The 25,251-nt window shown below is 55.3% G+C and overlaps 1 protein-coding gene across 3 annotated transcripts in view; it reads left to right on the top strand.

The window, feature by feature from the left end:
* Positions 1 to 24,777, top strand: part of MAPKAPK3 (MAPK activated protein kinase 3) — a 28,208-nt gene extending 3,431 nt beyond the window's left edge. For 2 of the 3 annotated variants that reach the window (XM_061397500.1, XM_061397501.1), the window contains exons 3-11: positions 16,250 to 16,389; positions 17,590 to 17,654; positions 18,070 to 18,149; positions 19,937 to 20,060; positions 21,279 to 21,354; positions 21,682 to 21,806; positions 22,259 to 22,344; positions 22,613 to 22,693; positions 23,340 to 24,777. In XM_061397500.1, the coding sequence (XP_061253484.1) occupies positions 16,250 to 16,389; positions 17,590 to 17,654; positions 18,070 to 18,149; positions 19,937 to 20,060; positions 21,279 to 21,354; positions 21,682 to 21,806; positions 22,259 to 22,344; positions 22,613 to 22,693; positions 23,340 to 23,492 (930 nt within the window). In that variant the 3' untranslated portion in view covers positions 23,493 to 24,777. Of the gene's footprint in view, positions 1 to 2,299; positions 2,606 to 16,249; positions 16,390 to 17,589; positions 17,655 to 18,069; positions 18,150 to 19,936; positions 20,061 to 21,278; positions 21,355 to 21,681; positions 21,807 to 22,258; positions 22,345 to 22,612; positions 22,694 to 23,339 lie in introns of those variants that run through there. The other variant, XM_061397502.1, reaches the window with a different exon arrangement.
* The last annotated feature ends 474 nt before the right edge of the window (positions 24,778 to 25,251 follow it).

Below are 25,251 nucleotides of genomic sequence, written 5' to 3'. Positions count from 1 at the left end.
AGGGGACTGCCTCCTACTGACCTCTTGTTTGTGATCCCTTCCAGGGCTAACTGGTTCATTGACACCCCATATCTTCACTGCTAAGTGGACACAGCCACCCCTTCACATGGAGAGCCAGTCCCTCAAGCCTTATCCATATAAGAAAGTCAGGACCTGGAGTTAGTTAGTGGTCAGAAGCCACATGACTTGATTGGGATGGGAAATTATAGCAGAGACCAGAATCATCTCCCCTCCTGACTTTCTGCCAAGTACACGTGTGATCCCTGGCCGCCTGGCAGGCAGAAATGATAGTGACAGTTAGATAAATGGAAACAAAGGCTTGTGGGAGGGAGGTTCCAGAAGGAGGGAACGTATGTATACTTATGGCTGATGCATGCTGATGTGTGGCAGAAACCAATACAATATCGTAAAGCAATTATCCTTCAATTAAAAGTAAATCATAGAAAACAAAAAAACAAAGGCTTGAGTAGCTTGAGGGGGTCTGCAGTGGGAGTCTTCTTTCCCAGTCCTGCTCTCCGGCCTCTGGGTCCACTAAAAGATGTTAGGAGCCCCTGGGGCTCCCAGTGCCGTCCTGGTCCTGTCTTTGTCGGAGTGGAGTTTTGGGGTGTTGAATCCACATGCCAGGAGGTCCCTGCGTTGCTCCATGGGTGGGGCTGGCCTGTTGGAGCTGGTGCTGTGGAGCTGGATTTGAGGCTGGGTGGGGCTGCCTGGCAGGCCAGGTACTTTCTCATTTAGCAGCTGCCACCCCTTCACCTACCACCTCCAGACCGGTCAGATCACCCTCTGCAGGGCCTCGTTTACTGAGTTGACACATCAGGAAGCGTGTGGAGGGCTGGCCGCCTCATACAATGGAGTCCCCCCTAGTGGTTTTACTGCATCTCTCCAGGCCGCCCCTCTCCTGAAAGGAAAGAATCTGAGTAACTCCAGTACTACCAGACTCAAGTAGCCTTCTGAACTGCCAGAAGTGGGCAGTTTGTTTTTTGAAATGAGGATCTTAGGGAGGGTGTCAAGCCCTATGAAATGCAAATAGCAGGATTTGGGGACAGTTTGAAAATTTTTTAATTTTTCTTTATTTTTTTTAATAAAAAAATTTCTTTATTTTTTGCTATGCTGGGTCTTCATGGCTACGCGAGCTTTTTCTCTAGTTGCGACGGGTGGAGGCTACTCTTTAGTGGTGCTCAGGCTTCTCACTGTGGTTTCTCTTGTGGCAGGGCACGGACTCTAGGGCTCACAGGCTTCAGTAGTTGTGGCTTCAATAGTTGGGGTGCACAGGCTTCTCTGCCCTGTGGCATGTGGGATCTTCCCGAATCAGGGGTCGAAACCACGTCCCCTGGTGGCAGGCAGATTCTCTTCCACTCAGCCACTAGGAAAGTCCCAGAGGGGGATTGTTTTGAGATGTTTCCGGCCCGGCCCAGCTGGCCTCCCTCACAGCTTCAGCAGCTGTGTTCCTAGCCTGCTGTCAGGATCCCCTCTGCCGGGACTTTCAGAATCATTTTCCCACCCCAGCCGGGAACTGATGCCGTCTCTCCAGGCTTCAGGCCTTGGTGTTGTGGGGTCTGATACTCCCAGGAATGGCCGACAGTTTTCCGGAGTGTTCTGTCTGCCGGGCCCTGGCCCTGTGCATAGTACACGTTATCTTACCTAACTCTTTTCATTCCCATTTTATGGATGAAGACACTGATACTCAGAGAGGTGATTCACTTGCGCAAGATGGCCAGCTGCTGTGTGGCAGGACTGGGACATGTGTCTAGGCAGTTTGATCCCAGAGTCTTAGTGCCTAACTCACCTCATGCCTCATGCAAGTCTGTGGGGACGTAGGAGGCTCTCTGACACTCGGCTCCTGGAAGAAGGCTAACAGCGTCCTCCATGACCGCACTGGGCCCCAGGCGGTCCTGCTGCTGTTTGTCTGCGTCTGTCCAGCTCTCCTCATTGTGCAGGGTGCTATGCTTGGGAGTAGACAGGTGGTGGTCCCCCCCCCCCCCCACAAAGCCAGCACACAAGGACCGTGCTAGCTGTGGGAATGCCTCAGAAAGGGTGTATGGTTCATCTCAAGCCTTGTGAGTCTCAGACAAGCCCAGTCCAGCAAAAGTCCAGGGTGCCACAGGCAGGAAGTTAGGTTGGTGAGTGGGCGAGAGGAAACTGTCAGGACTGGGCCAGCCAGGGGAGGTTTCCTGGAAGAGACTGCCAGCTTCCATGCAGGCCTCTGGTCTGAGAAGCATGTGGATGACAGAGGAGGGCACAGGGGCTGTGTGTGTGTGACAACATGCCTGGTTTGCACAACTCAGCATTTGCTGTGGGGTACTGCTTCCCCACTCCCAGTCTTGTGTCCTCATCTCAGCAAGTGGTGTCCAGGCCCTAACAAACTCTGGGGAGCCGTGGAGGGACCAAAGGGCCCTGTGGAAGAAGAGGCAGTTAGGTAGGATTTGAAGGATTGGGGAAAGGTCAGCAGTGGCTCTCCCTCGCCATTTGTCAGAACTCAGATTCATACGTCATCCCACTAGACTAGAAAGTGAAATTGAAAGTGTTAGTTGCTCAGTCATGTCTGACTCTTTGCGACCTCATGGACTGCAGCCCACCAGGCTCCTCTGTCCGTGGGATTTCCCAGGTAAAAGTACTGGAGTATGTTGCCACTTCCTTCTTCAGGGGTCTTCTCAACCCAGGGATCGAAGCTGGGTCTCCCGCATTGAGGCATCTGTCTGTCTTTGGTGCCCTCCCTCACTAGGTGGGCAGAAACCCGCTCTCCTTCTCCCAGAACTTTCTTTCGTAGTGTCACCAGGACCCTTGTGAAATGCTATTTCCAGGGATGCTGTAGGGTCTTCTGGGTCACCTGGGCTATTGTTCAGCCCACAGCCTGGTCTCCCTGACAACAGAGGTCTGTTATGTGTCTGCCTGGTCCCCAGGTTTGCCCTTGGGGAAGTTGCTCTCCTACTCGGATCCCTCATCTTCCTCTCCCAGGGCCTCCTTGGGACGTCCTCGTAGGAGGCCCCTGCGAGGGTGCAGCAGGTGGAGCGTCTGGCTCTGCAGGCCCCCAGCCTCATCTGGTCCCAGCCTGGCAACTGGCTGCCATGTGTCCAAAGGTGATGGCCACCAAGCAAGGACTGGGGACAGCGGTTGTCCTTAGGTGAGGCACCTTGCCAGCACACCTGTGCTGTAAAAGTGGGTGCCAGGCGCTACGTGGATGGGTGGGTCTGCTGCTCTAGGGGTACAGAGACCACAGCCCCAGTCAGCTCCCACAGGCTCCCACCTTTTCTGAGGAGAACTTTGCTGCCCTCCCTCCTGCCTCTTTGGGGCCATGTGTGGCTCCACATGACAGGCTGCCTGGGCTTGAGAGAGGACCAGACTCTGGGCTTCCTTCCGCCTTCTCCCCGAGTAACCTTGGAAAAAGGCAGTTTGGGAATTTTTTGCAAAACAGTTGTCTTTGTGGCAAGGGGTTTGGATATGTGGTGGGAAGCAGAAGTTGGTCTTGGTGGCTAACATCCCCAGGATCCTGTCGTGAGACAGCAAGAGCTTGTAAGGCGCAGGGCTGTCATTTGGGGCGGCCTGAGTACATTTCTTTGTTGTTGTTGTTCAGTCACTCAGTCGTGTCCAACTCTTTGTGACCTCATGGACTGCAGCACGCCAGGCTTCCCTGTCCTTCACCATCTCCTGGAGCTTGCTCAGATTGATGTTCACTGAGTTGGTGATGCCATCCAACCATCTCCTCCTCTGTCATCCCCTTCTCCTCTGCCTACAATCTTTCTCAGCATCAGAGTCTTTTCCAATGGGTTGGCTCTTCACATGTGGTGGCCAAAGTATTGGAGCTTTAGCTTCAGCATCAGTCCTTCCAATGAATATTCAAGGTTGATTTCCTTTAGGATCAACTGCTTTGATCTTGCAGTCCAAGGGACTCTCAAAAGTCTTCTCCAACATCACTGTTCAAAAGCATTGATTCTTTGGTGCTCAGCCTTCTTTATGGAGCATTTCTTAGCGGCACATTCTTGGCCTTCGTCAGGACTCCCTTGTGTTCACACTGCACCTGGGGCAGCCAGCCGCTTCCAGGGTTGGAAAGAATGGTATGAAAGAATCCCCTCCCCACCCTCTGCCCTTCGGGAACTAACTGGATTAGGCCCAGTGTAATTGTGATTAAAATCCTTCTGTGTGGGAACTGTGGCGGTGTGTTTAGGGCAGGGGTACCAGGTGGCTCTTTGGGGGAACAGGGCGCCTCAGGAGGCCTTTTTAGCACTGGACAGGTCAGAGACGCTGAGAAAATTGATTTGGGTTTTATTTTTTGCCAGTTTGGGATTAGGATCGCTTTTCTCTTTTGACTGTGGCTTTGTGCTTGCTGCTTTCCCTTTGTGATGCTCTCCCTTTCTGTCTTCTCTGCCTCCTTGTCCTTCCCCTTTCTTCTTTCCCAGCTCTGTTTCTCCTGCTGTCACTTGGTTGCTCCCCTCTCAGACCCTGCCCCTCTGTCCTGTGGGTTTCGGGCTTGGTGTTGGCTGAGGGCAGGCAGAGGACAGACGGGGGCTGGTCCGGTGCTCAGGACTCATCCTAGTCACCCTGAAAGTCTGCTCCACCCCCAGGGATCGGACGAGGGTAGGACAAGAAGGATGAGCTCCGCCCACACCCTTGCTGCTCAGTGTTTCCTCCTGATTCCGGCCTTGACCGGGTGCTCCTGGAGCAGTAGCGTCAAACCTGTAACCTGAGGCGTCCCCGTGGAGTGTGGGAAGTCAGCCTTGGCTGTGGCCTCCGCCGGTGGGTCTCCTTTTATGGCTCAATGGTTGAGCCTTTTGCTTGGGACAGTGGTGCAAGACTGGGACCCCCCAGGATTCCTGGGTTGAAGTTGGGGAGAGAGGGGCTGAAGGAGCCTGGAGTGGGGCTCCGAGACTCGATGGGGCCACCTGTGAGACTGTGCGCCGCCCCGCACTCCTGGGCTGAGCACCCCTGAGCCGCTGGCCCTCTAGCCTGCACCCGGCCCCTGCCCCCACCCCCCCCTCAGTGTGGCTCACAGTCTATTTCAGGAGTGTGACGGGCCAGAGCCTTGACCTGCCACTTGCACTGCCCTGTTCTTAAGGGCTCAGCCTCCGAGGGATTCGCCAGGCAAGAATACTGGAGTGGGTAGCCATTCCCTTTTCCAGGGGATCTTCCTGACCTAGAGATTGAATCCGGGTCTCCCGCAGATTCTTCACCATCTGAGCCACCAGGGAAGCCCCCAAGGAACTCATAGTTTATTCCATAGCTGTTCCGTGAACCCACACAAGCCCCCTTCTTGGGCTGTGCCTGAGGGCCTGGCCGGTGCTCTCCATGCCCTCTGGCAGGCAGTGGCACAGGGGGTGGGGGTGAGGGTAAGAGCACCCACTTGTCCCTTTGAATGCTTCCAACATGCTGAACACAAATACAGAATCCAAGAATGGGTTGTTATCACCACCTTGTCACTGATATGGAGATTGAGATTCAGAAAGGCGAAGAAGCCCTGGAACCCTGGCCTGTCTGGCAGCCAGATGGTGGCTCTCAGCCTTCCTTCCCTGTGTGCCCTGTCAGTGGGGGTCAGTAATGTAAGGGGCTGGGTGCTCTGCTTCTCAAGGGCCCCCCTTTTAAGAAGGCTATGAAGAGGATGCCCCAAGATGCCGCTCCTGGGCCAGCTGGCAGTGGTGTTGCCAGGGGAACAGTCAGCTGTGGTGATACCACCGGTTGGGTATGTGTCCTACTAGGGACAGGAGCTGGGCGATTATGACTCAGGTTCGGAGACCCCTCTCCACTGCTCTGTGTGACTCGGTTCACGCCCTGCGTCAGCTGAGCCTGTACTGGGGTGTGTCCTTACCCTTGGAGGCCTGGGAGAGGGAGGGTGAGTCACTCAGCCCATTCCCGCGTCAGGAGTGTCCCTGCTGCCAGGCTGTCACCCTGGCTGCCCACAGGGCGGGGCCTTCCTCCCCTTCTACTTCTTCCTCATGGCTGTGGCTCCAGAGACTTCTCCCAGGAGCCAGGGGTCAGGTGTCGAAGGCCTGGAGCCTTCTAACCCAACAGGAGCAGCAGAGAGAAAGGGGCCAGGCGCCAAGCGAGGCTGGAAGCCTGGGCAGCCGGTTTCCCTGCCTCCCCGGGGAGGAGCCTGGCTGCTGGTGCTCACACAGGCCTGTGTGGGGAGCTGCAGGGACGCAGATGAAGCCAAGGGAAGCGGGAGAGATGCAGAGCGGATATGAGGTTGGCTGAAGCCAAGGGAAGCGGGAGAGATGCAGAGCCACTTTGTGTTCCTTTGTCATCTTCGTCCTCCAGGGGAGAGGCCAGTGGTCATTCTTGTGAGAGCTCGGGTGTGCTGGGTCCCTTCTCCAGAGCTGACCACAGCATGGCCAGCTGGGGGCCTCTGCAGGGGTCGCTTGGGCATGGCCTCAGTCACCCTCTCCACACCCGCCAGTCCTCTGTAGCCCTGCGCGGGCTCTATGGGCACCACTGGCCAGCTGGGGGCACAGACTTTGTGGCCAAGGTGGGGTCTCTTCATGAGGAGGGACCATTGAAGAGATCCTCCTTTTTTTTAATTTATTTTTTATTGAAAGAGAATTGCTTTACAGAAATTTGCTGTTTTCTGTCAAACCTCAACATGAATCAGCCATAGGTAGAAGAGACCTTTTTGAGGTTAAACTAAAACACATTTGCTAAGAATTTTCCTGTCTTAGGATGAAGATGTCTTATTTTTATGCTATCACAGAAGAAACAGAACCAGGGTAGCGTTTCACTGTTATGTAGCTGATTTTGACAGAAAAATCCTCTTTTCCTCTAAGAAGTTAGACGATAAGAGAAGCCAGACCCTCTGAGTATGTGCTCAGGGGCTCGCAAGGCACGTGTGTGGCCTCTCCTCACCCGCTGTGGGAAGGCTGTGGGCCAGATGCTGGGGTCTGCCACCTCCTGGGGCAGAGGGAGCTCTGATCCTGCCACTTACACACTGTGTAACCTCTGGGAGTGGAAGGAGGTTCTAGCTCTTTCTGGGCCTCTTTCCCTACCTATGAAACGGGTGCCCATAGTCTCAGACCTGCCCGCTCCCCTCCCCTCAGTGCCATAGGTGAGGAGACTGCAGGCCCATTTCACAGATGAGGAGCTGGGGTTCAGGTCATTAAGGTCAGGGTCACTACATACTCTGCAGAAGGGGACATTGCTTGAACAGGGGCACGAACGAGCCCAGGATGTAAAGGTATCTGCCACCTGGGAGAGTGGGAATGTGCCCCTACCTCCAGTCTGCCCAAGCTGAGGGCCAGGTCAGTCCCCTGGTTTAGGTCGCTAGCACTCAGCCATGGTTCCTGTGCCCCAGGGTCCCTTCCCTGAGATCAGCCCTGATCTTCCCACACCCTGGAGGGCCTGCCCCTCCTCACTGAGTCTTTCACAGCAAAACGGTATCCATAGACTTCTTTTTTTTTTAATGTGGACCATTTTTAAAGTCTTTCTTGAATTTGTTGTAGTATTGCTTCTGTTTTATGCTTTGGGTTTTTGGCTGCGAGGCATGTGAGATCTTAGCCCAAACAGGTATGGAGCCTGTAGCGTACCTTTGGATTGGAAAGGCCTAACCACTGGACCACCAGGGAAGTCCCAATATCCATAGACTTTTGACTCTTAGTCTACTTCTGCACAGCCTGGTCCTGCCCCTCTCAGGATCTGTTTCCTGTGACCTGCTGGACTGGAGGGGATCAGCCTCCCTGGGTCCTAGAGGCTGTGCCTGAATTGCCCCCAATTCTGGTGACCAGAGAGGTGAAGAGCAGGAGGCCACATCAGAGCGAGACCCAGGGGGACTCGTGAAGCCAAGCAAACCTCAAAGCCCATTTCTACTCTGCACTTGGCACTGTGCTTGTCTGAGCTCTCTGTGTGTTCTCAGTAAGTACTGTCACGGTCCCCATTTTCCAGATTGGTTCGGTGCGGATCGGATGGAACTGGCCCCTGCATCCAGCATGCAGGTCTGTCTGACCCAGAGCCCTGTGGCATAGCTGGTCCTTCCTATGCGTGGGACCCGCGCCTGCTCCAGCTAGCACTTGTGTTCCCACCGGCCCTCCCCCTCCCTCCCTGGGAGCCTGGCTTAGCTTCCTCTTTCCAGAAGCATTCTTCCCCTACCCCAGCCCTCACCCAGACCTGGCACTTCTACTTTCGTTTCTAGGTTTTCTGGGGCTGGTAGGAGGCAGACAAACTGAGGCCACCAAAATTTAGCAAATTGAAGGAGTCTTGTGTTCTTTAGTTTTTTTTTTTTAAATTGTTTTATTTATTTCTTTTTGGTGGTGCTGGGTCGCACTGCTGCACAGGCTGTCTCTAGTTGGGATGTGCGGGCTTCCCATTGCAGTGGTGTCTCTTGTTGCGGAGCAGCGGCTCTAGAGTGCAAGGCTTCAGCAGTTGTGGTGCACGGGCTTCATTGCTCCATGGTATGTGGGATCTTCCCAGGTCAGGGTTTGAAGCCGTGTGTCCTGCATTGGCAGGTGGATTCTTTACCACTGAGCCACCATGGAAGCCCCCTGAGATTTCACAATTTCAAAATGTGTGTTGGCTTTCCTGCTGGCAGAGCTTCCCAGGCAGATATTGGGCTCAGAGCCCCAGCCACTCCCACCTCCCAGGACTCTGGTGGCAGGTGATTAGGGAGGCTCCAAGCCAGTCAAGCCACTTTCCTCTCATTCCCAGCCATCAGATACCCCAGCCTTGGCCTGGTTTGGGAGCAGCTCTTTGGGGGCCCTCCTTGTTCCTGGTTCTGGTCTGCCAGGTTCTAAATCTGGAAAGAAAGAAAAAGAGAGGAGAAGGATGCTGGCCCAGTTCCTTAGTGCCTACATCCTCATCAGGCATCCTAACCAGCAGTAACTCATCCATAGACCCTGGTCCCGGGGGACAGTCTGTGGCAGCATTCCCAACTTCAGCTCCCGGCCTGGCCCCCAGGCAGGACCAGTAAATGTTCGTAGGGGTCAGGAAGAGATCTGTAAAACGGGCAGTCCTCCCTGGGCATGATGGTTGACTCCTGGTTCCCAAAGGACTCCTAGACTCAGAGGTGGCCCTGTGTGACACTTGTGACCCAGAGAAGCTATAAAACCTTCCTGAGCCTCTGTCTCCTCAGTTGAGAATGATGGTCAGTGGTGTCCTTGTTGAAGGACAAAAGCTCAGGTGTGTGTAGAGTGCCTGGTACCCAGGAGGCACTCTGTGAACTGCCGCCGTCGCAGCCGCTGTTAACAATCATTAAGTGGCAGAGCCTGGTCTAGCCCCAGGGTTGTGGGGCTGAGCTCCGTGAACAAAAGGAGCACAGCAGCTGCCTGCATTGTCCTCACTGCCTAGAAGCCAGCGGGTCTGGGTCTAAGTTTTGTTTTTTTTCCAAAAAATTTCAGGATAATTCTGATATGCATCTGGATTTTAAAAAGTGATTACAGGTTTTTCTATTAAATCGTAGGTTTGGCAATGTAGAGTTCTGTTATTCTTTCATTGCGGGTCCCAGTTTTGACTCTCACGACCCAGTGGTGTGACTCTGGGCAGGTCACTTCACCTCTCAGAGTCACGGCTTCCCCACAGGAAAAGGACGATGCTGGTTCTCCTCAGCAGATGGTGAGTCCTGAATGAGGTGGTGTCTGTGACCAAGCACCGTGGCCAACGCAGCACTGGCCGAGCACCAGGGAGGGACAGTTGTTGCAAAGGGGGTGTAACTCCATCAGTCATCCGGCGTTCAGACGGGGCCCAGGCATCTGGGGTGAGGAGCATCATGTGAGCCGACCTCCCTGGAACTCAGCCGCTGAGGAGGACAGGATACAGCCAGAGCTTAATGAAGCGAGGTCTCATCTGGCGTGGGGCCAACTCATCCATAGCTGCAAAATCGGTTCCATTAGCTCCCTTAATGAGCTACGAAAGCCGGGGAAATGAGTGCGTGAGAGAGTAATGGCACATGTCGGAGGCTCTAATTTGAGACCGTGGTTAAAAAGTCAGATTTGACGTGACCAACAGCTCTCCAATAGCACTGATGCCCTTGCGGGGAAGGAGAGGGTGAAGCCAGTGAGGAGGGGACGAGTCTGGCTCTATAAAGAAAACTGTTATTGTTATTTAGTGGCTCAGTCATGTCTGACTCTTTTGTGACCCCATAGACTATAGCCTGCCAGGCTTCTTTGTCCATGGGATTTCCCAGGCAAGAATACTGGAATGGGTTGCCATTCCCTCCTCCAGGGGTGCTTGACAACTCAGGGATGGAACCTGCATCTCCTACGTAGGCAGGTGGATTCTTTACCATCTGAGCCCCCTGGGAAGCCCTTATAATGAAGATACTGAGACCTTAAGAAGGAAATTCCTGCTTAGAACCCTGAACTTGAGGTCAGTCTATACCATCCCATCAGAGGCTATGCTCTCCGTTCTAAGTAGGCAAAGCAGCCAGCGCGGGTCCCATGAGCTGGCCAGGGGCCGGAATGCCATGCCTGCTGCTAATGGCACAGGGCGGATGGTCTCAATATCTGGCTCTGAAATGAATCCTGCTCTTCCAGTGGTGTCTCATAAAGTTAGATATGTCCCCATGGGAAAATAATCCCAAATAATTACAGAGCTTGGAGCCGGAAAGAACCTCAGATATGGTTGAGTTGAAAACTCTTACCAAGAGGGGGTTTAGTAAGTCCAAAGTGCTTTTTCTCACCTGTAACCTCACTCTGTAGAGAATTGGGGTTCTCCACAGTGGGAAAAAAAATGTTGCAAACCTAGATTTCCCCATAACATTCTGTGCAGACCCACTGCCTGAGTGTTTGACACCCAGTGTGCGTGTTGTGGTGTAATCAACGACCCAGAGATGCCACTACTGAGAATTCCAGCCTACCCCTGCCTGAGGCTGGGCTGAGACCCCAGCGTGGGAGAGAAGGTGTTGGGGGACCTCAGCAATCCTTCCTGCCTTTCTTTCCTCGGGCACCAAACAAAGTTGGAATTCCAAGAAAGTGGAAATCATGGGAATTTGCTGACCCACAGATCAGTGAGAGGAAGTAGATCCCTGGCCTCTGGGAGGTTCAGGCTGTGGGCCGTCCTGAAATCCAGAGTTCATATTTCTTAATTTGCTGCTGTCTCACTGATGGGAGAGATTATAAACCAGCTATCTTCCCCCGGAAGGAGTGGGTGTTCCGGCAGAGGCCCCAGCAGCTTGGCCAAGGCTGTAGGTTAATTGGCTGGGAGTGTGGAGGTTGGGGTGGAGTGGGAGAGGCTGCTTGTCCAGCCCAGGGCCTTGGGGCGTCCTGTGTGTGTGTGGGGGGGCGGCGGAGAGAGAGGGCGATACTGTGAACATTTTTACTAGAGAAGATGTCCAGGGGTGAACTGGCTATGTGAAGGGGCATGTGGGTCTGGGAAGGTAGCCTTTCCTGGGCTGGGAGATGGCTGAAGAAGGGTGATGGGGGTTGGTCCCTAGGCTGTGTCTTACAGAGTCACTGCAGACACCCCAGATCTGTCTGATGCTCTGGGAAGGCAGACAGAGTGCTTTCACAGCTCTGGGCAACATGAGGTGGAGGGTCCTGCAGTGGAGATAGGATCTCAGTGGGAGAGGAGGTCTGAGCAGAAGGGTCTAGGCTTGGTCACCTGCCCAGGCAAGACTGTCACAGGTTGAGTTGTGGCAGCAAGACCCCAGTATTTCTTGGGCACCTGTCTATGCCCAGTTCTCTGCTTGACACTTCAGAAAAATAGAAAATATTCAGAAAAATAGACAAATAAATGGACAGATTGTTGTTGTTTAGTCACTAAGTTGTGTCCAGCTCTTTTGCGACCCCATGGACTATAGCCCAGCAGGCTCCTCTGTCCATGGGATTTTCCAAGCAAGAATACTGGAGTGGGTTGCCATTTCCTTCTCCAGGGGATCTTCCCAATCCAAGAATGGAACCCACATCTCCTGCATTGGTAGGCAGATTCTTTAGCACTGAGCCACTTGGGAAACCCAAAAGGACAGATCGATGGGCCTTATTTTCAAAGTTAATATCATAGAGTTCAGAGACGCACACATACCTTGGCCCACACACACTGACACACATTCCTCATACCCGTACACACCCATGCACATACCCCTTGCATGCATGTACTCATGTGTCCAGGTACCCATGTTTCCAAGCACATGAACACACTTACACACATACTCCCCTGCTCGTGTGCACGCCACGCCCCTATGCACACATTTATTTTGGAGCAAGATTCCCGAGTCTTGCAAGCAGTAGTTTTGGCCATTGCCTCTCTGACTTGGGGCCACCCTGGCCTCTCATCCCCGCTCTGGGAGGGGTTGTCTGGATGCTCTGTGTGGAGTCCTGCTCTCCCAGCCTCACCTTACTCCAGCCTGGCGGCCCCAGGGCAGTGACTTCACCCTCCAGAGACTCTTTGCCTCAGTCTGCAAACTGGGGCTGTTGGTTTCCGCCCTGCTTGCCTCACAGGGTGGCACCAAGCATTCCCATGAGATAAAGGAAAAGAGTGTTTTGTAAACTATAAATTGTTTTCCAAACAGTCAATTGCTGCAGTTGTTTTCCCAGCTCCTGAACTCAAGAATCCCTCCACCCGCCGTAAACCCTGTGCTTGGGTGGGAAGAGACACTGTGGAGATAGTGGAGTGGTCTGGCCGATTCTGAGGCTCCATTACACCTGGAGAGCCAGAGGGGCATGGGCAGCTGTGTCCCTGGGAAGCAGGCTCCTCTGTCCTCAAGCTGTGAGGGGGTCTGCAGTCTGGTGGGGTTGGTCAGCATCTCAGCCGTCTGACTGTGGGTTCTGGGGGTTGATGAGAAATGGCAAAGGAGAGTGAGGCGAGAAGGGAGAAGTAGAAACCACTTCAGCAGAGTCTGTAACTAGAGCATTGTCATTTGATCAAGGAAGTGTCATCTCAGATTCAGTACTTACCTGACATCAGTGGGGGGGTGGGGGCACACCTCCAGCACAGCTGGGAGCCGTCCCAGAGGAAGAAGCCAGGGTTCTGTCCCACAGGTGTGCAGGGGAGCCTGTTGGGCACTAGCTGGAACCGTGGAGCAACTCAGGAGACATCACAGACCCTCCCAACTCTGGTGTACCTCTGGGGGGGCTCAGGGGCATCGAGTGGGAGTGAGACCAAGATGTGGATCTGTTGGGCACCCCATCTTCTTTTCTTCCCAGCTGTGACTGGGGACCAGGATACTGAGTGGCCTCCAGCGGTTTCAGGTGTTAGGATATGGGGGTCAGTGGAGACCCAGAGGCTGCTCAGTGAGCACAGTGATGTTGGCAAGGGGCTGTAGTAGGTACTTTGAGGAGCCCCTGACCAGAGGTCCCCTCTGTGGTTCCCATCCTTCCAGTACAGACCAAGCCCTGCATCTTAACACCAGGGAAACAGAGGCACAGAGAGGCAAAAGACCAGCCCCAGGTCACACGGAGAAGAGGAGTAGAACCCAGGCCTCCTGTCTTAGCCCTGTGCCCTTTTCCATGCCTGGGAAGATGGGGCTCTTGCTTGAGGATCCCTTTTATGAAGGATAGTGACCCCTCAGGTACTTGCATGAATGAAGCCTACTTGTAGCCATGGGCTTGTGGGCTGGAGGAGTCAGGATGGGCTTCCTAGAAGAGGTAAAGTCTGGTTCGCCAGAGGGCGCAGGTGAGTACAGCGGGGAGGAAGTTGGGCTGGGTTGTCATGTCTCTCATTTGTTGAGCCTTCCTGGCTCCTCCCTCAGTTTCTTCTTATTCTCTCCTCATGGTGGGTTGTGAGGGTTTCTTCCCTTTCCCCCGACTTGATAGGTTTGTTCATTAAATCCCCAAGTATTATCTGAGCCAGTGCTCTGTGTCAGCACTGGAACCCAGACTGGCCCTGCCCATGGGGGCCCACAGTCTGAAGCCGGAGACGGCCCAGTGCCAGCCTGACTGGGGAAACGGCCGCATGATCTGGGACCAGTTACTCATCTCTCCCTGCCTCCATGGTGGTAATAAAGTCCCTTCCTCCTAATATTTGTAAAAGGCTCAGAACAGAGCCAGGCATATTGAAAGTGTATTGTCTAAATGTGTATGTGTGTGTTTATAGAGTTATCAAAGGAACAGGCTAATTGTAGGTCATGAGAAAGTGGTGCATAGGAGGGAAGAGAAAAGGGAGATGATGCAGGAGCTTTCTGGGAGCGGGCAATGTTTTCTTAAGATTAAGATTAATCTTAAGATTAAAAAAAAATCTATATTTATTTATTTATTTGGTTGCACTGGGTCTTAGTTGCGGCGTGTGGGATCTAGTCCCCTGACCAGGGATCAAACCCATCATCCCATCCTTTGTTCCGGAGCTCAGTGTTTTCTGCCAGACCCCAGCCGGGGACTCCCAGGTTAACCCCACCTCCCTCTACCTTCATGCTCCCTCCAGCCTGGTGGAGGTGCAGAGGCAAAAACCACTGAGGGAGGTGCTGGGAGGACTTCTAAGAGCAGGAGACATCTGAACCGAGCCCAGAACGTTCCTCAACAAGGGAGAGCTGGCCTAGTGGAGAAGGAGATGGAGCAAGAGAGCACAGGGTGTGGGCAGAGCGTGAGGCTTGTTTGGGGCCAGTGCGTCTGGTGTTCCGACCTGAGCCAGGTGTTCTGGGGCCAGGGCAGCAGAAAGGGAGCCCGGAGAGGAAGGCAAGCTCTGGATACCAGGGAAGAAGGTGGTCTTTATCTGGAGCATGAGGGCTAGAGATTTAAGGAGTGAGGGTGGGGACGGGTGGAGAAGAGCCAGAGGGGAGGAGGTGGGACTGAGGACCCCACAGAAAACCTATCAGCTGTGGGCTGGGCCTTTGAGGAGAGGAGAGAGAGGACCCTGGTACAGGGGTTGGGGTACCAGAAGCAGGACAGAGTGAGGGTCCAGGAACCCTCCTGGAGGCCCTGCCAGGACATGGTCAGGTCGGCTAGGGAAGAGGTGTTGGGAGGCCAAGCAGAGACGAGGTGCAGAAAGGACAGAGCAGGGAGGGAAAATGCATCTTTGATCCTGTGGAGGCACCTCAGGACGCAGTGGGGGCAGGGTGAGCCGATGTGACCAAGCCTCTTTCCCCCAGTGCTGTTAAGTAAGAAGCTGGTGCATGGGAGCTGTGTGGGCAGAGAACAGAGGAGGCAAAGGCAGCACGAGCAAGGGATCCATGGTTTCCAGGCTGGGAGCGTCTGCCTACAGCCGCCTCTGAGTGCCCCATTCTGGACTGTTAGCGGAGCGGGAGCCCCAGGCTGGTGGAGGGGCTTCCCCACCTCCTTGCACTCCACACTAGGGTCAAAGGGAACAGCCCCCCAGACCAGCATCAGACAGATGCGGAGACCCACTGTCTCCCTCTCCACCCCAGTTGATCTTTGCCTGGATAGCTCGGTCCCAGAGGCTGCCCCGCACATGCCCTAGAGGAGGGGAGACCATCCTGCCCAGGAGGAAAGCAGGGCCCATGGTGGCCCAGGGTCCTGTGGGTACTGAGCCAGACAGAGCTGGGCTCAGCCTGTCTTGGTCTGCAGCCTTGCTCTTCAGCCCTGTTCAACCAGGAAGCAGATGTGAGCAGCCTTACCTGGGGATGCCTCATCCCTGTTCTCCCCATTCTGGGCTGCCTCCCCCAGAAGGCCAACTTCTCCACCCCCTCCACCTCTGAGCATGACCATTTCAAGGTCTTGCTCATTTCCGGCGATTGGCCTTAAGGTTGGCAGCCACAGTCTGGGGCTGAGTTAACCCGAGCAAAGATCCTGACGCCCACCCACCTGCTGCCTGCTTCGCTATGATGCATCCTGTGGGGATGACTGTTATTACTCCATTTTACGGAGTTGTGGGCTGTGGCTTGGAGCTGTGAATGTTGCTTGAGGTCACACTGAGTCATGGAGGAATTTAACCCCAAGCCCGGAAACCTCACCCTACCAAGGAGTCACCCCCATCAAGCAGGGTCCTCCTTCCCGCCAGCCTCTACCTCTGGCCCACAACGCTCATGTCATCCCACTGGAAACATGAGGCTCTACGGATGTGTGGCTCCTGGCACAGGGTCTCACACTGATGTGTGATTTGACTACAAAATCCTCTCAATTTCCACCTCAGTTGCTTCCCCTTGGGAAAGGAGGCAGGGGCTTCACTGGCCTCTGAGCCCTTCCAAGCTTTCAGCTACCTCCCAGGCCTTCCTGAGCTACAAGCTAAGCTTGCTTGAAGCTGACCCTCAGCCAAGTGCAGGGGCTCATTGGACCACGCATCCAACCTGGACTGGAATCTTTTGCCCTTCATCAGCTGGGTGACCTCAGGCAGGTCACAGCCCTCTCTGAGCCTGTGTGTCCTTGTCTGCCAAGTGAGGGCAGTGGCACTGTCTGGGTGGCTCCTGGGAAAGTGGATTCTGGGCCTGACACTGTCTGTGCCTCCCTGCCCTCAGCTCCTGTACGACAGCCCCAAGGCCCGGCAGGAGGTGGACCACCACTGGCAGGCCTCCGGTGGCCCCCACATCGTGCGCATCCTGGATGTTTATGAGAATATGCATCACAGCAAACGCTGTCTCCTCATCATCATGGAATGGTATGCTGCCCACCCTCCCTCAGCATCTCATTGGTACCCCTGTGCCCACCCCCTCAACTCCCACCATTCTTTAGAGGTCTCTGTTCTTCAGATAGTAGCCCCGGCAGGGCCCCCCAGCCCCTGAAGGGTGATGGACCTGGGCAGCTGGCCCCAAGGGCACTCCTGCATGGGTGGAATCCTCAGTGACTGTAATATGGCTTCCCTGGGTGTGATTCCCCCTCGGTGAGGAGGGGCTGGGAGAGCTGTCGGAGAAGGCCACCAAGCCCTGAATATGGCTGGGATGGGGGAAGACTGGGGGAGGAGTCAGATATGTGCTGTCCCTCGGCTTTCTCCTCGCCTGGATTTGCACTCCCATGGCTCCCCCCTGCCCCCCACTCCCGATGCTGAGTGATCCTGGCCTGGATCCAGGAGCCAGCAGCCTCCTCCATCCTAGGCTTCTCCCATGAACACTGTGGCTCAGCCCTAACCTTCCTCAGAACCTGGGCCCTGGGTCTTGGCCTCCAGCTCCTCCCTGTCTGCCTTTCAAGTTCCCCCTCACCCCATAGGGTAGCAGCTCTTGAGTCAGATTTGGGGTTCAGATCCTGACTCTGTCACTCACTAGCTATGTGACCTTGGTCAGGCCTCTCACCTCTCTGGATCACTGTAACTTTCATGTAAAGTTACATGGAGGGAGATCTTACTGTGGCATTCACCCTGTTCATTCTAAGTGCTCTGTGTGTACTGCTGAATCAGTCTTCCCAACTCTGTGAGGTTGGTGCGCTAATCCCTGTTTTACCGAAGAGGAAGCTGAGGCACAGAGAGGTGAAGGGACCCACCCAGGATCACACAGCAGTGCACACAAAGGGTTTGCCCAGGGCACGGCACACAGTAGGTGCTCAGAAAACGGTGGTCATGAGGATGATAACTGACATCTCATTCCTCACCTGGGTAAACTTGGATAAAGGTGGGGCTGCCAGATCAAGACAGTGTCACTGGGAACATAGATGCTCCCTGGGGAAGATCTTCCCCTAGTTTGAAGAGTTGAGTTCAACCCACCCAAGCCAACAGCCCACCACATACAAGGCTCTTCAAGACATGGTGAGGCTGACAGTGACCATCCCCCAGGGGAGCAGCAGCAGGGCTGGAGGCCTGGGCCCATGACCTGGGGCAGGGGCAGATCGACGCCTGATTCTCCCCGTCTGTCCCCGCTTTCTCTGACAGCATGGAAGGTGGTGAGTTGTTCAGCAGGATTCAGGAGCGTGGTGACCAGGCTTTCACTGAAAGAGGTACGTATGTGCCGCTGCATGGGGAGTTTGGGCTGAGATGGGGCACACAGAGTTTCTTTGTGATGCTGGGCAAGACCCTGTCCCTCTCTGTGCCTCAGTTTCCCCACCTGAACAAGGGTTGTGGGGAGAGTGTTCTTCCCCCAAGGGGTTCTGTGAGTCTGTGGCAGCTTGTCAGAGATGGACTCCCCATGAGCCTGGGATGGAGGCCTCAATGCTTCTTGGTGCCAGCCAGCAGCTGAGCTGGGGGCATCTCCAGAAGAAACTAGGGGGACCAGGGTTGGGGTCTGAAGTGGGGTCCTGGGTGGCAGGAGTGCACCATCTTGTGCTCTCCAAAGAGGGGTGATGGGGAGGGGCCCCCTGGGTTGCCTGACCCTTGAGTGGCATCCGTGGCCCCCTCCTCTGTCTGTGTCTGCAGAAGCCGCAGAGATCATGCGGGATATTGGCACTGCCATCCAGTTTCTGCACAGCCGGAACATCGCCCACCGAGATGTCAAGGTGAGGCTCCAGGACCCATGTTGGGGGACCAGGACAAAGAGTGCTATCCACAAACACCAGCGGCCCCAACATCCACTGGATAGAGGCCATGTTCCTTGCTTGGCATTCCAGGCCTCTCCCCGCGGCCCATACTGCATGGCTCAGCCTCTCCTCCCACGGTCCCAGTGTGTTCATTGTGCTTTAGCCAGATAGGTCTCCTAGTTTCCTTCAAGCATATATAATCCCAGTAGGCATAAGAATAAACTAGTGCCTACCTTGAGCCGCTGGGTCCTGAGAAGCATCTCGTTTAATCCTCACCCAGTCCTGTGAGAGGGTGCCATTACCCATTTGACAGATGAGGAAACTGAGGCTCAGAGAGCAATTGTCTTGCTCAAGGCTCTGCAGATGCCTCACTGGGGATTCATGCATTCATTTGTTCACTCAGCAAGAATTTTGTGAAGACAGTGTGCCAGGCTTCGGTGACAGGGCTGCCCAACACTGTTGGAGCTTGTGTGAAGTAACAGCCATAGTTCCTGTAGGCAGAGCCTCTGATGGCAGCATTTTAGGGGAAGGAGGCCCTTTGTTGGGCACTGGACAAAGGAGTGGAGGTGATCCTAGCGGCTGGAACTGCTTGTCCCTCCAGTGGACGGGCTTGAGAATGTTCTCTCCAAATTTCCTGTCCAGGGAGGACTGGATCTTACAGGTGATCAGGATCAGATGGAAGAAATGGAAACCGAGGCAGCTTCACAGGCACACACACACTCACCTGCATGTGCCAGCCACTGTCAGAGCAGAGTTACGACTCCTGGACCCTCGGCCCCCACCTAGACCCTGACTGCCCTGTCCCCCAGACTTATTTCCTCCTAAGGCCGGGCAGAGGAGACCCGAAGGTCCAGCTGCTGCATCAGGTTCTTCCCCTGGCTGAGTATCACCAAGTCTTGCAGTTACCCTTTGATTTTGGATACACGTGGAGCCACAACAGTCTCACCTTCTGAACTGTTGCTTTATTTTGGCCCTGGCCTCCTTTTTTTCCCTTAAGGGGAGAAAAGCCTTCTATGGAGAAGATTCCTATACAAAAACTGCTTCCCTGTTTTTCACCCCAGTCCAAGTTTGGATCATCTCAAATAGAACCTGAGAAATAGCTTTCACTGGCTCCAAACTGAAATTCCATGTGCCACTCCATGCCTCTGCCCCAGCTCTGCTGCTTCTCTCTGTGGGACTAGGTCCTACCCATTCATTAGAAAGCAGCCTGAGTGCTGCCTCCTCCATGCAGACCTCCCCACTGCCTTCATCCCTCAGACCCTCTGTGCCCTATAACCAGGAAGACTGGCCTCTGTGCAGCTCCTGGGGCCTGAGTTCCCCAAGCAACCTCAGGTAGGGGCCTGTCATACAGGCTTGTTCTGGGCTGCGTACAGGATATGTGCTTGGCAGCACTGGCTCATAAGAAGCCCCCCCGTTCCCCTGGAACCCTCATTTTGGCATCTCATGGCAGCATCACTGACTCAAGCTCAGAAGTTCCTACCCCTGGGCTCTCTGTGGCACTTAGTTATCCCCAGCTTGGTGGAACCACTGCCTCAGTTTCCCCTCTGTGAAACAAGGTGTCACCTCTCAGCCACATTAGTCTCCTCCACCTTTGGCCCACATCATTGGCGGCCAAGACCCAGGTCTTTTCTAGTGAGATGGATCCAGCTCCTCCTGCCTCAGTCTGGATGAGGGAGGGAGGAAGGAAATCTGACTGCAGATCACTGTGGAAATCTGCCCCCACTTGGTGCCTGACTCCAGACTAATGTTTTCTCTCCCTGGCCCAGCCTGAAAACCTGCTCTACACGTCCAAGGATAAAGATGCGGTGCTGAAGCTCACGGACTTTGGCTTTGCCAAAGAGACCACCCAGAATGCCCTGCAGACTCCATGTTACACTCCCTACTATGTGGGTGAGTCCCTGGGATGTGGCTGGTACCTCTTTATTGTATCCCGCCCCCCACCCCTGCCTCACTGTGGTCTGGGGCAGCCTGTGGGACGCAGAAGCCAAAGGGTTAAAGCGCTGTGAGGAGGGAAGTGGGGGGTTCTGTCTGTGTGGAGGTGGCAGCTGGGGGGCCGGAGGCTGCAAAAATACTCTCCCAAACTTCAGTTTTTGCTTTTGAAAATAGATCCAGGAAAATTCTGGCTCTGGCCTGTGAGCTGAATGACATCACAGTGGCTCTAAATATATATGTGATAAAAGGCTGCCGTCGGCTTGGGATGGAGTCCAAGTGCGGTTGTTTTTCTCCGGTTTTTATCTTCCTGGGAGTCATATTCAGAAAGTGGGCAGGCGCGCCCTCCTACATGAGAGGGAAGCAGGGGGCCAGCCACCTGCGTTTTGGGAAAGCATCCCTTAGGTGAGGGCCAGGATGGGCCCCGGGGCTTCACACACACTCATACTTCCTGGAAAAGCTCCCTGCTCCCCTGTGAGCAGGTAGCCCCTAGACCTGGAGAAGCTACCCCACCCACCCCCGGAAAGTGCCCCTTCGTGGAGAGTGGGGTGATGACTTGTTTACAGAAGACTCTTCTCCCTCAGGATAAGCCTTCCAAGAGCTGTTGAAGGGGTGGGAAGCCCCCTGAGACAGCTGGAATGGCACTCTGTTTACCAGGATGTGTTTTGCAGTATTTTGACTTAGTAATCTCCTGGCCTACCGATCTCATCACACAGATGGGAAGACCAAGGCCCCATGGGATGGTTGCCAGGTGAACAGTGGAACCCAGAGCCCTGGCCATGGCCCTTCCTTGCCCATGACCTAGGCTGTCTGTTCAGGAGGCAGGGGATGCGGGGCAGCTGCTGGGCTGGGACCCTCTCTGCTATGGCAGGACCCCACCCAACCCCTGACTGTCCTTCTCTCCTTACCCTACCACACCATGGCTGAGATTGGCCCAAGGTAGCTAGGAGGTTATCATCTCTTACAGCCCAGCCTGAAAACGGGTTTATTTTATCTGGGAGCTGTTGTTCCTCCCCCAACTTCACACACATGCTGCCTTCCCAGAAAGTGCCAGACACCAATCTGCTCTGCCCCATCCCTGGCTCGGGCACCTATTCCCACCTTGCCCAGGCTGTAGGCTCCTGCCGGTGCCCCAAGACCCTTGGACTGAGGGTCCTCCTGTGCCCTCTGCTCTGGCAGCTCCTGAGGTTCTGGGTCCAGAGAAGTATGACAAGTCATGTGACATGTGGTCCCTGGGCGTCATCATGTACATCCTGTGAGTGCCATCCCTTTCCTGCACCCGCGGGTACCCTTGGAACCACTTCTGCCCCCACCTTGCAGGGTGAAGGGCTCAAGCGGGCCACTCTTCCAGCAGTCTGCTGTTCCCTTCTGGTCATGGGACACCTCTCCTTCAGGCTCCCCAAAGGCCTCCCCATGGCGAGGGCAGCTGGTGTTCCTGGGGACGAATCCCCGAGTACAGGGGGCTGATATTATTGCCCTGGTGTCTAGCTGCCTGTCTCCCAGTCAGGGTCTTGGGGAGGAGAATGGGTCCGCCCTGGCACTGCCCCCACACCCATGCTGAATGACCTCCGCCCTCCCCCAGCCTGTGCGGCTTCCCGCCCTTCTACTCCAACACGGGCCAGGCCATCTCCCCGGGGATGAAGAGGAGGATCCGCCTGGGCCAGTATGGCTTCCCCAGCCCTGAGTGGTCCGAGGTCTCCGAGGATGGTGAGTGACTCTCTGCTTAGCTCGCTCCACTGGACCCCAGCCGCCTTCCTTCCGGGAGAGACCACTTAGGTGTCAAACCGACCTGTGTTTAGATCCTGGCTTCCTCCACATCCCAGCTGTGTGATTCTAGGCAAGTCATCTCACCGTTTGAACGTCCTTCTCTATGTCTGCCAAATGGGCTTGAAACCTGCCTCCTCAAAACTTCCCCTAGTTCTTGTCCTTCATTCATGTTTTCCCTTTGGGGACCATGAACAAAGCTGGCCTGTATCAGTTATTTATGGCTGCCTAGCAAATTACCCCAAACACTTAGCGCCTTACGGCAAGAAGCCCTTATCAGCGCACTGTTCCTGTGGGTTAGGAATTTGGGAGCGCGTTGCAGAGCTGGTGGTCTCTGGGAGGGGGGACTGGCTCTGAGCAGCTCCACAGCCTCACCACTGCCCTCTCTTCCCTAGCCAAGCAGCTGATCCGCCTCCTGTTGAAGACGGACCCCACCGAGAGGCTGACCATCACGCAATTCATGAACCATCCCTGGATCAACGTGAGTGCCTCCTCGTCCTTGGCGGGCTGGGTGATGAGCTTGAGCAGGGCTGCCGGGGGGGTGGTCGACGGCTCCAGAGGCCCTGGGGTGGGCCACAGATATGGGGTAGTGCCCCGCCTTTGCCTGCTCCTGGTCTCATCAGGCTCCTTCACCACCCTGAGCCTCAGATTCCCCATGAGCCCAAAAGAAAGGGGTTCGGGGTCGGGGGCAGCCGGTGCTGTCCCAGGTGCCTGCAGGGTCTGATCCATGGGCTTGGGGCTCCTTCCAGCAATCGATGGTGGTGCCCCAGACTCCACTCCACACGGCCCGAGTGCTGCAGGAGGACAGAGACCACTGGGATGAAGTCAAGGTGGGTGGACCATCTCCCCGCAGGTCTCAGGGTTTTGGAAAAAGGGACTGTAGGGTGGTGACCTCCCAGAACCTGGGTCTTAGGCCCCCTCTCGCCTCGTGTCAGTGACCGCATAGTGGTCTTTGGGCCACACTACCCTATTCAGGGCAGTGCTTCCGACTTGTTCTCTCAGTGAAGTGGGGCTTTGGCCTCAAGCTTTGGCCATAATTGCTCTTATGATCTGCAGCGTCTGGGAGGGCGGTCAGCTTGCTTTTAGACTCGGGAGAGGCCAGATTTGAGCCTGTGGGGCAGTGGCTCAGAGCCTGGGGCAATCTGGGCACAGTCTTCAGGCGCTGGTAACCTGGGTGCACAGCACGATGGTGTCCCCTGAAGGCCTTTGGTCCAAGTCCCTGTCCTGCTTACCCCTGGTGTAGTCCCAGGGAGTCACCACACTTCCTGTGACTTTTCAGGTAAGCTCAGTCTTTACCACAGAGGACTGGAGTGAGGACTACGTGAGGCAAAGCGATGGGCCCAGAGCTGGGTACATGGGGGCGGTCGGGCAGCAAAGGTGGCCACTGCCGTCACTGACACTATTAAGGGGCCACTCAGGCAGGAGGTGAGGTCTCTTGAGGTCAGTAGACCTGCTCCCCCCCATCCCCATCCCCAGGAGGAGATGACCAGCGCCTTGGCAACCATGCGGGTGGACTATGACCAGGTGAAGATCAAGGACCTGAAGACCTCTAACAACCGGCTCCTCAACAAGCGGAGGAAGAAGCAGGCAGGCAGCTCCTCCGGCTCGCAGGGCTGCAACAATCAGTAACTCCTGCGACCTTGGGGGAGCCAGAGGACACACTGGAGTGGGCCGAAGCCCTGACCTGGAGGGCTCAGGGCCCTGTTTTTTTAACAAAAGAGTTGTTTGTGTTGTGTTGTAATTTGTCACTTGGAACTTCGGGATGGGGGAACATGACCCCAAGTCCTTCAGAATCGCACCCCGGGGTCAGGCCCTAGAGAAGGGCCAAAACCTGGGCCCCAGGGAGCCACGTGCTGCAGCTCCAGTGCCTTTGATCACGGCGGCCTGAATGCCCTGTGGCTGCATCCTGCTCAGGGCCTGGCCTTAGAGTTTTAGGCCTCTCGGCATTGTGGTTGGTCTTCCCTCCTGTGGAAAAAGCTCCCCAGAGGGTGGGCAGATGGGCCTGGACTTGGGAAAGGCATCCGGCCACTGGTTGTCATGGCGACCAGGGACAGAGTTGCCAGTCTCGAATGCTGAGTGAGTGAGCAAGGGAGGGAGGGGGGCAATTGAGGGTCTGCCTGCCTTCTTGGGGAGGATGCTCTCCTTGTGCCACTCACCCCTCTCAGACTCCCCTCCACCCTTCCATCTTTGGTCTCCCTGAAGTGTCAGGGTCAGTCTGCCTGGCTCCCTGGGTGGTCCAGCGCTGTGTTGCTGCAACCCATCCCACAGGGCCCTTGGAAGTCTCCTTCCACAGAGTGCCTGAGCCCAACCATCCTGTTACGACACCCCCCTACCCCCACCCAGAGTGGCCTCTCATCTCAGTGAGGGGTTTGGGGGGGGCAGATATTTTTAACCCTTTTTTTACTTTGGAAAATGTCACTGTGACAAAAGCCAGTACAGTTACCCTGCCCCCACCTGCTCATCGGATCCCAGGCAGGAAAGCCTGTCCTTAAGGGTTCACCCCCTACTCTGTCCTGGTTGATGACAGGGCTTGTCTCCTGGTGTACTTTTGTGAGAGTGGATGTCTGGAGGCAGGGCTAAGAGGCTCCCCCTTAATCCAGGGCCTCTTTCTGTACTTTGGGTCAGACTCGAGGTAGTGGAGGGCTGCTGTTTAGAGGGTCTGGTCCTTTCTTTTTTGCCTGAGTCGGAGCAGACAGGGCCCCTCCCTTGCTGCTCCAGGCTCACCCAGCCCCACACTTCCCTGGGAGCCTCAGGATGCTGAATGCCTGATATGGGCCTGGCCAGTGCCTGGCCCCAGTCTGCTTCCTGGTTCCTCACCCTTCTCTCACTGGCTGGGAAACCCTAGACCATGTCAGGGAGGACAACACTGCTGGGTTTTATATCCAGGTATTAATAAAGAGCATTTTGGCATTTTTCCCTTGTTCCTGGGTTTCTCATCTACACGAGTGAACAAAAGCAGCCCAAGGGCATGTGCTCACACCTACTAGTAATTTCACTCCTGCTGGACAGGGTGCTTCAGGCCTGGTAGACATGCCAGGTTGGCTCCAGGGCCATGGCCTCACCAGCTTGGAGAGGTCAAGGGGGCGAAGAGATGGCAGCTGCCCCGTGTCCCCAGCTCTATGCCTCCCAGTACACCGTGTGTGTGACACCCACCCCCGGCCCGGTGTGCGCTGGCGTCTGCCCACAGTGGCCACCCCCAGCTGTGTGCCAGCCTGCTGAAGGGCGGGCAGAGCGCCTGCTGCAGCGCTGAGCTATTTTCAGAAGCTGCCAGATTTCATTTGGCAGCGAGAGTGTCGGGGAGGGGAGGGGGCGGGACGCTGGAAACTGTCTTTTGACTACTCCAGCAACAGAGCACCCTCTGCCCCCCGGGAGCCCTTTTGGGCAGCCC

Source organism: Bos javanicus, chromosome 22 (genome assembly GCF_032452875.1).
Source record: "Bos javanicus breed banteng chromosome 22, ARS-OSU_banteng_1.0, whole genome shotgun sequence".
In the NCBI taxonomy this organism is placed as follows: Eukaryota; Metazoa; Chordata; class Mammalia; order Artiodactyla; family Bovidae; genus Bos; species Bos javanicus.
The sequence above is the reverse complement of the archived record's forward strand: the minus strand, read 5'-3'. Positions and strand labels throughout refer to the sequence as shown.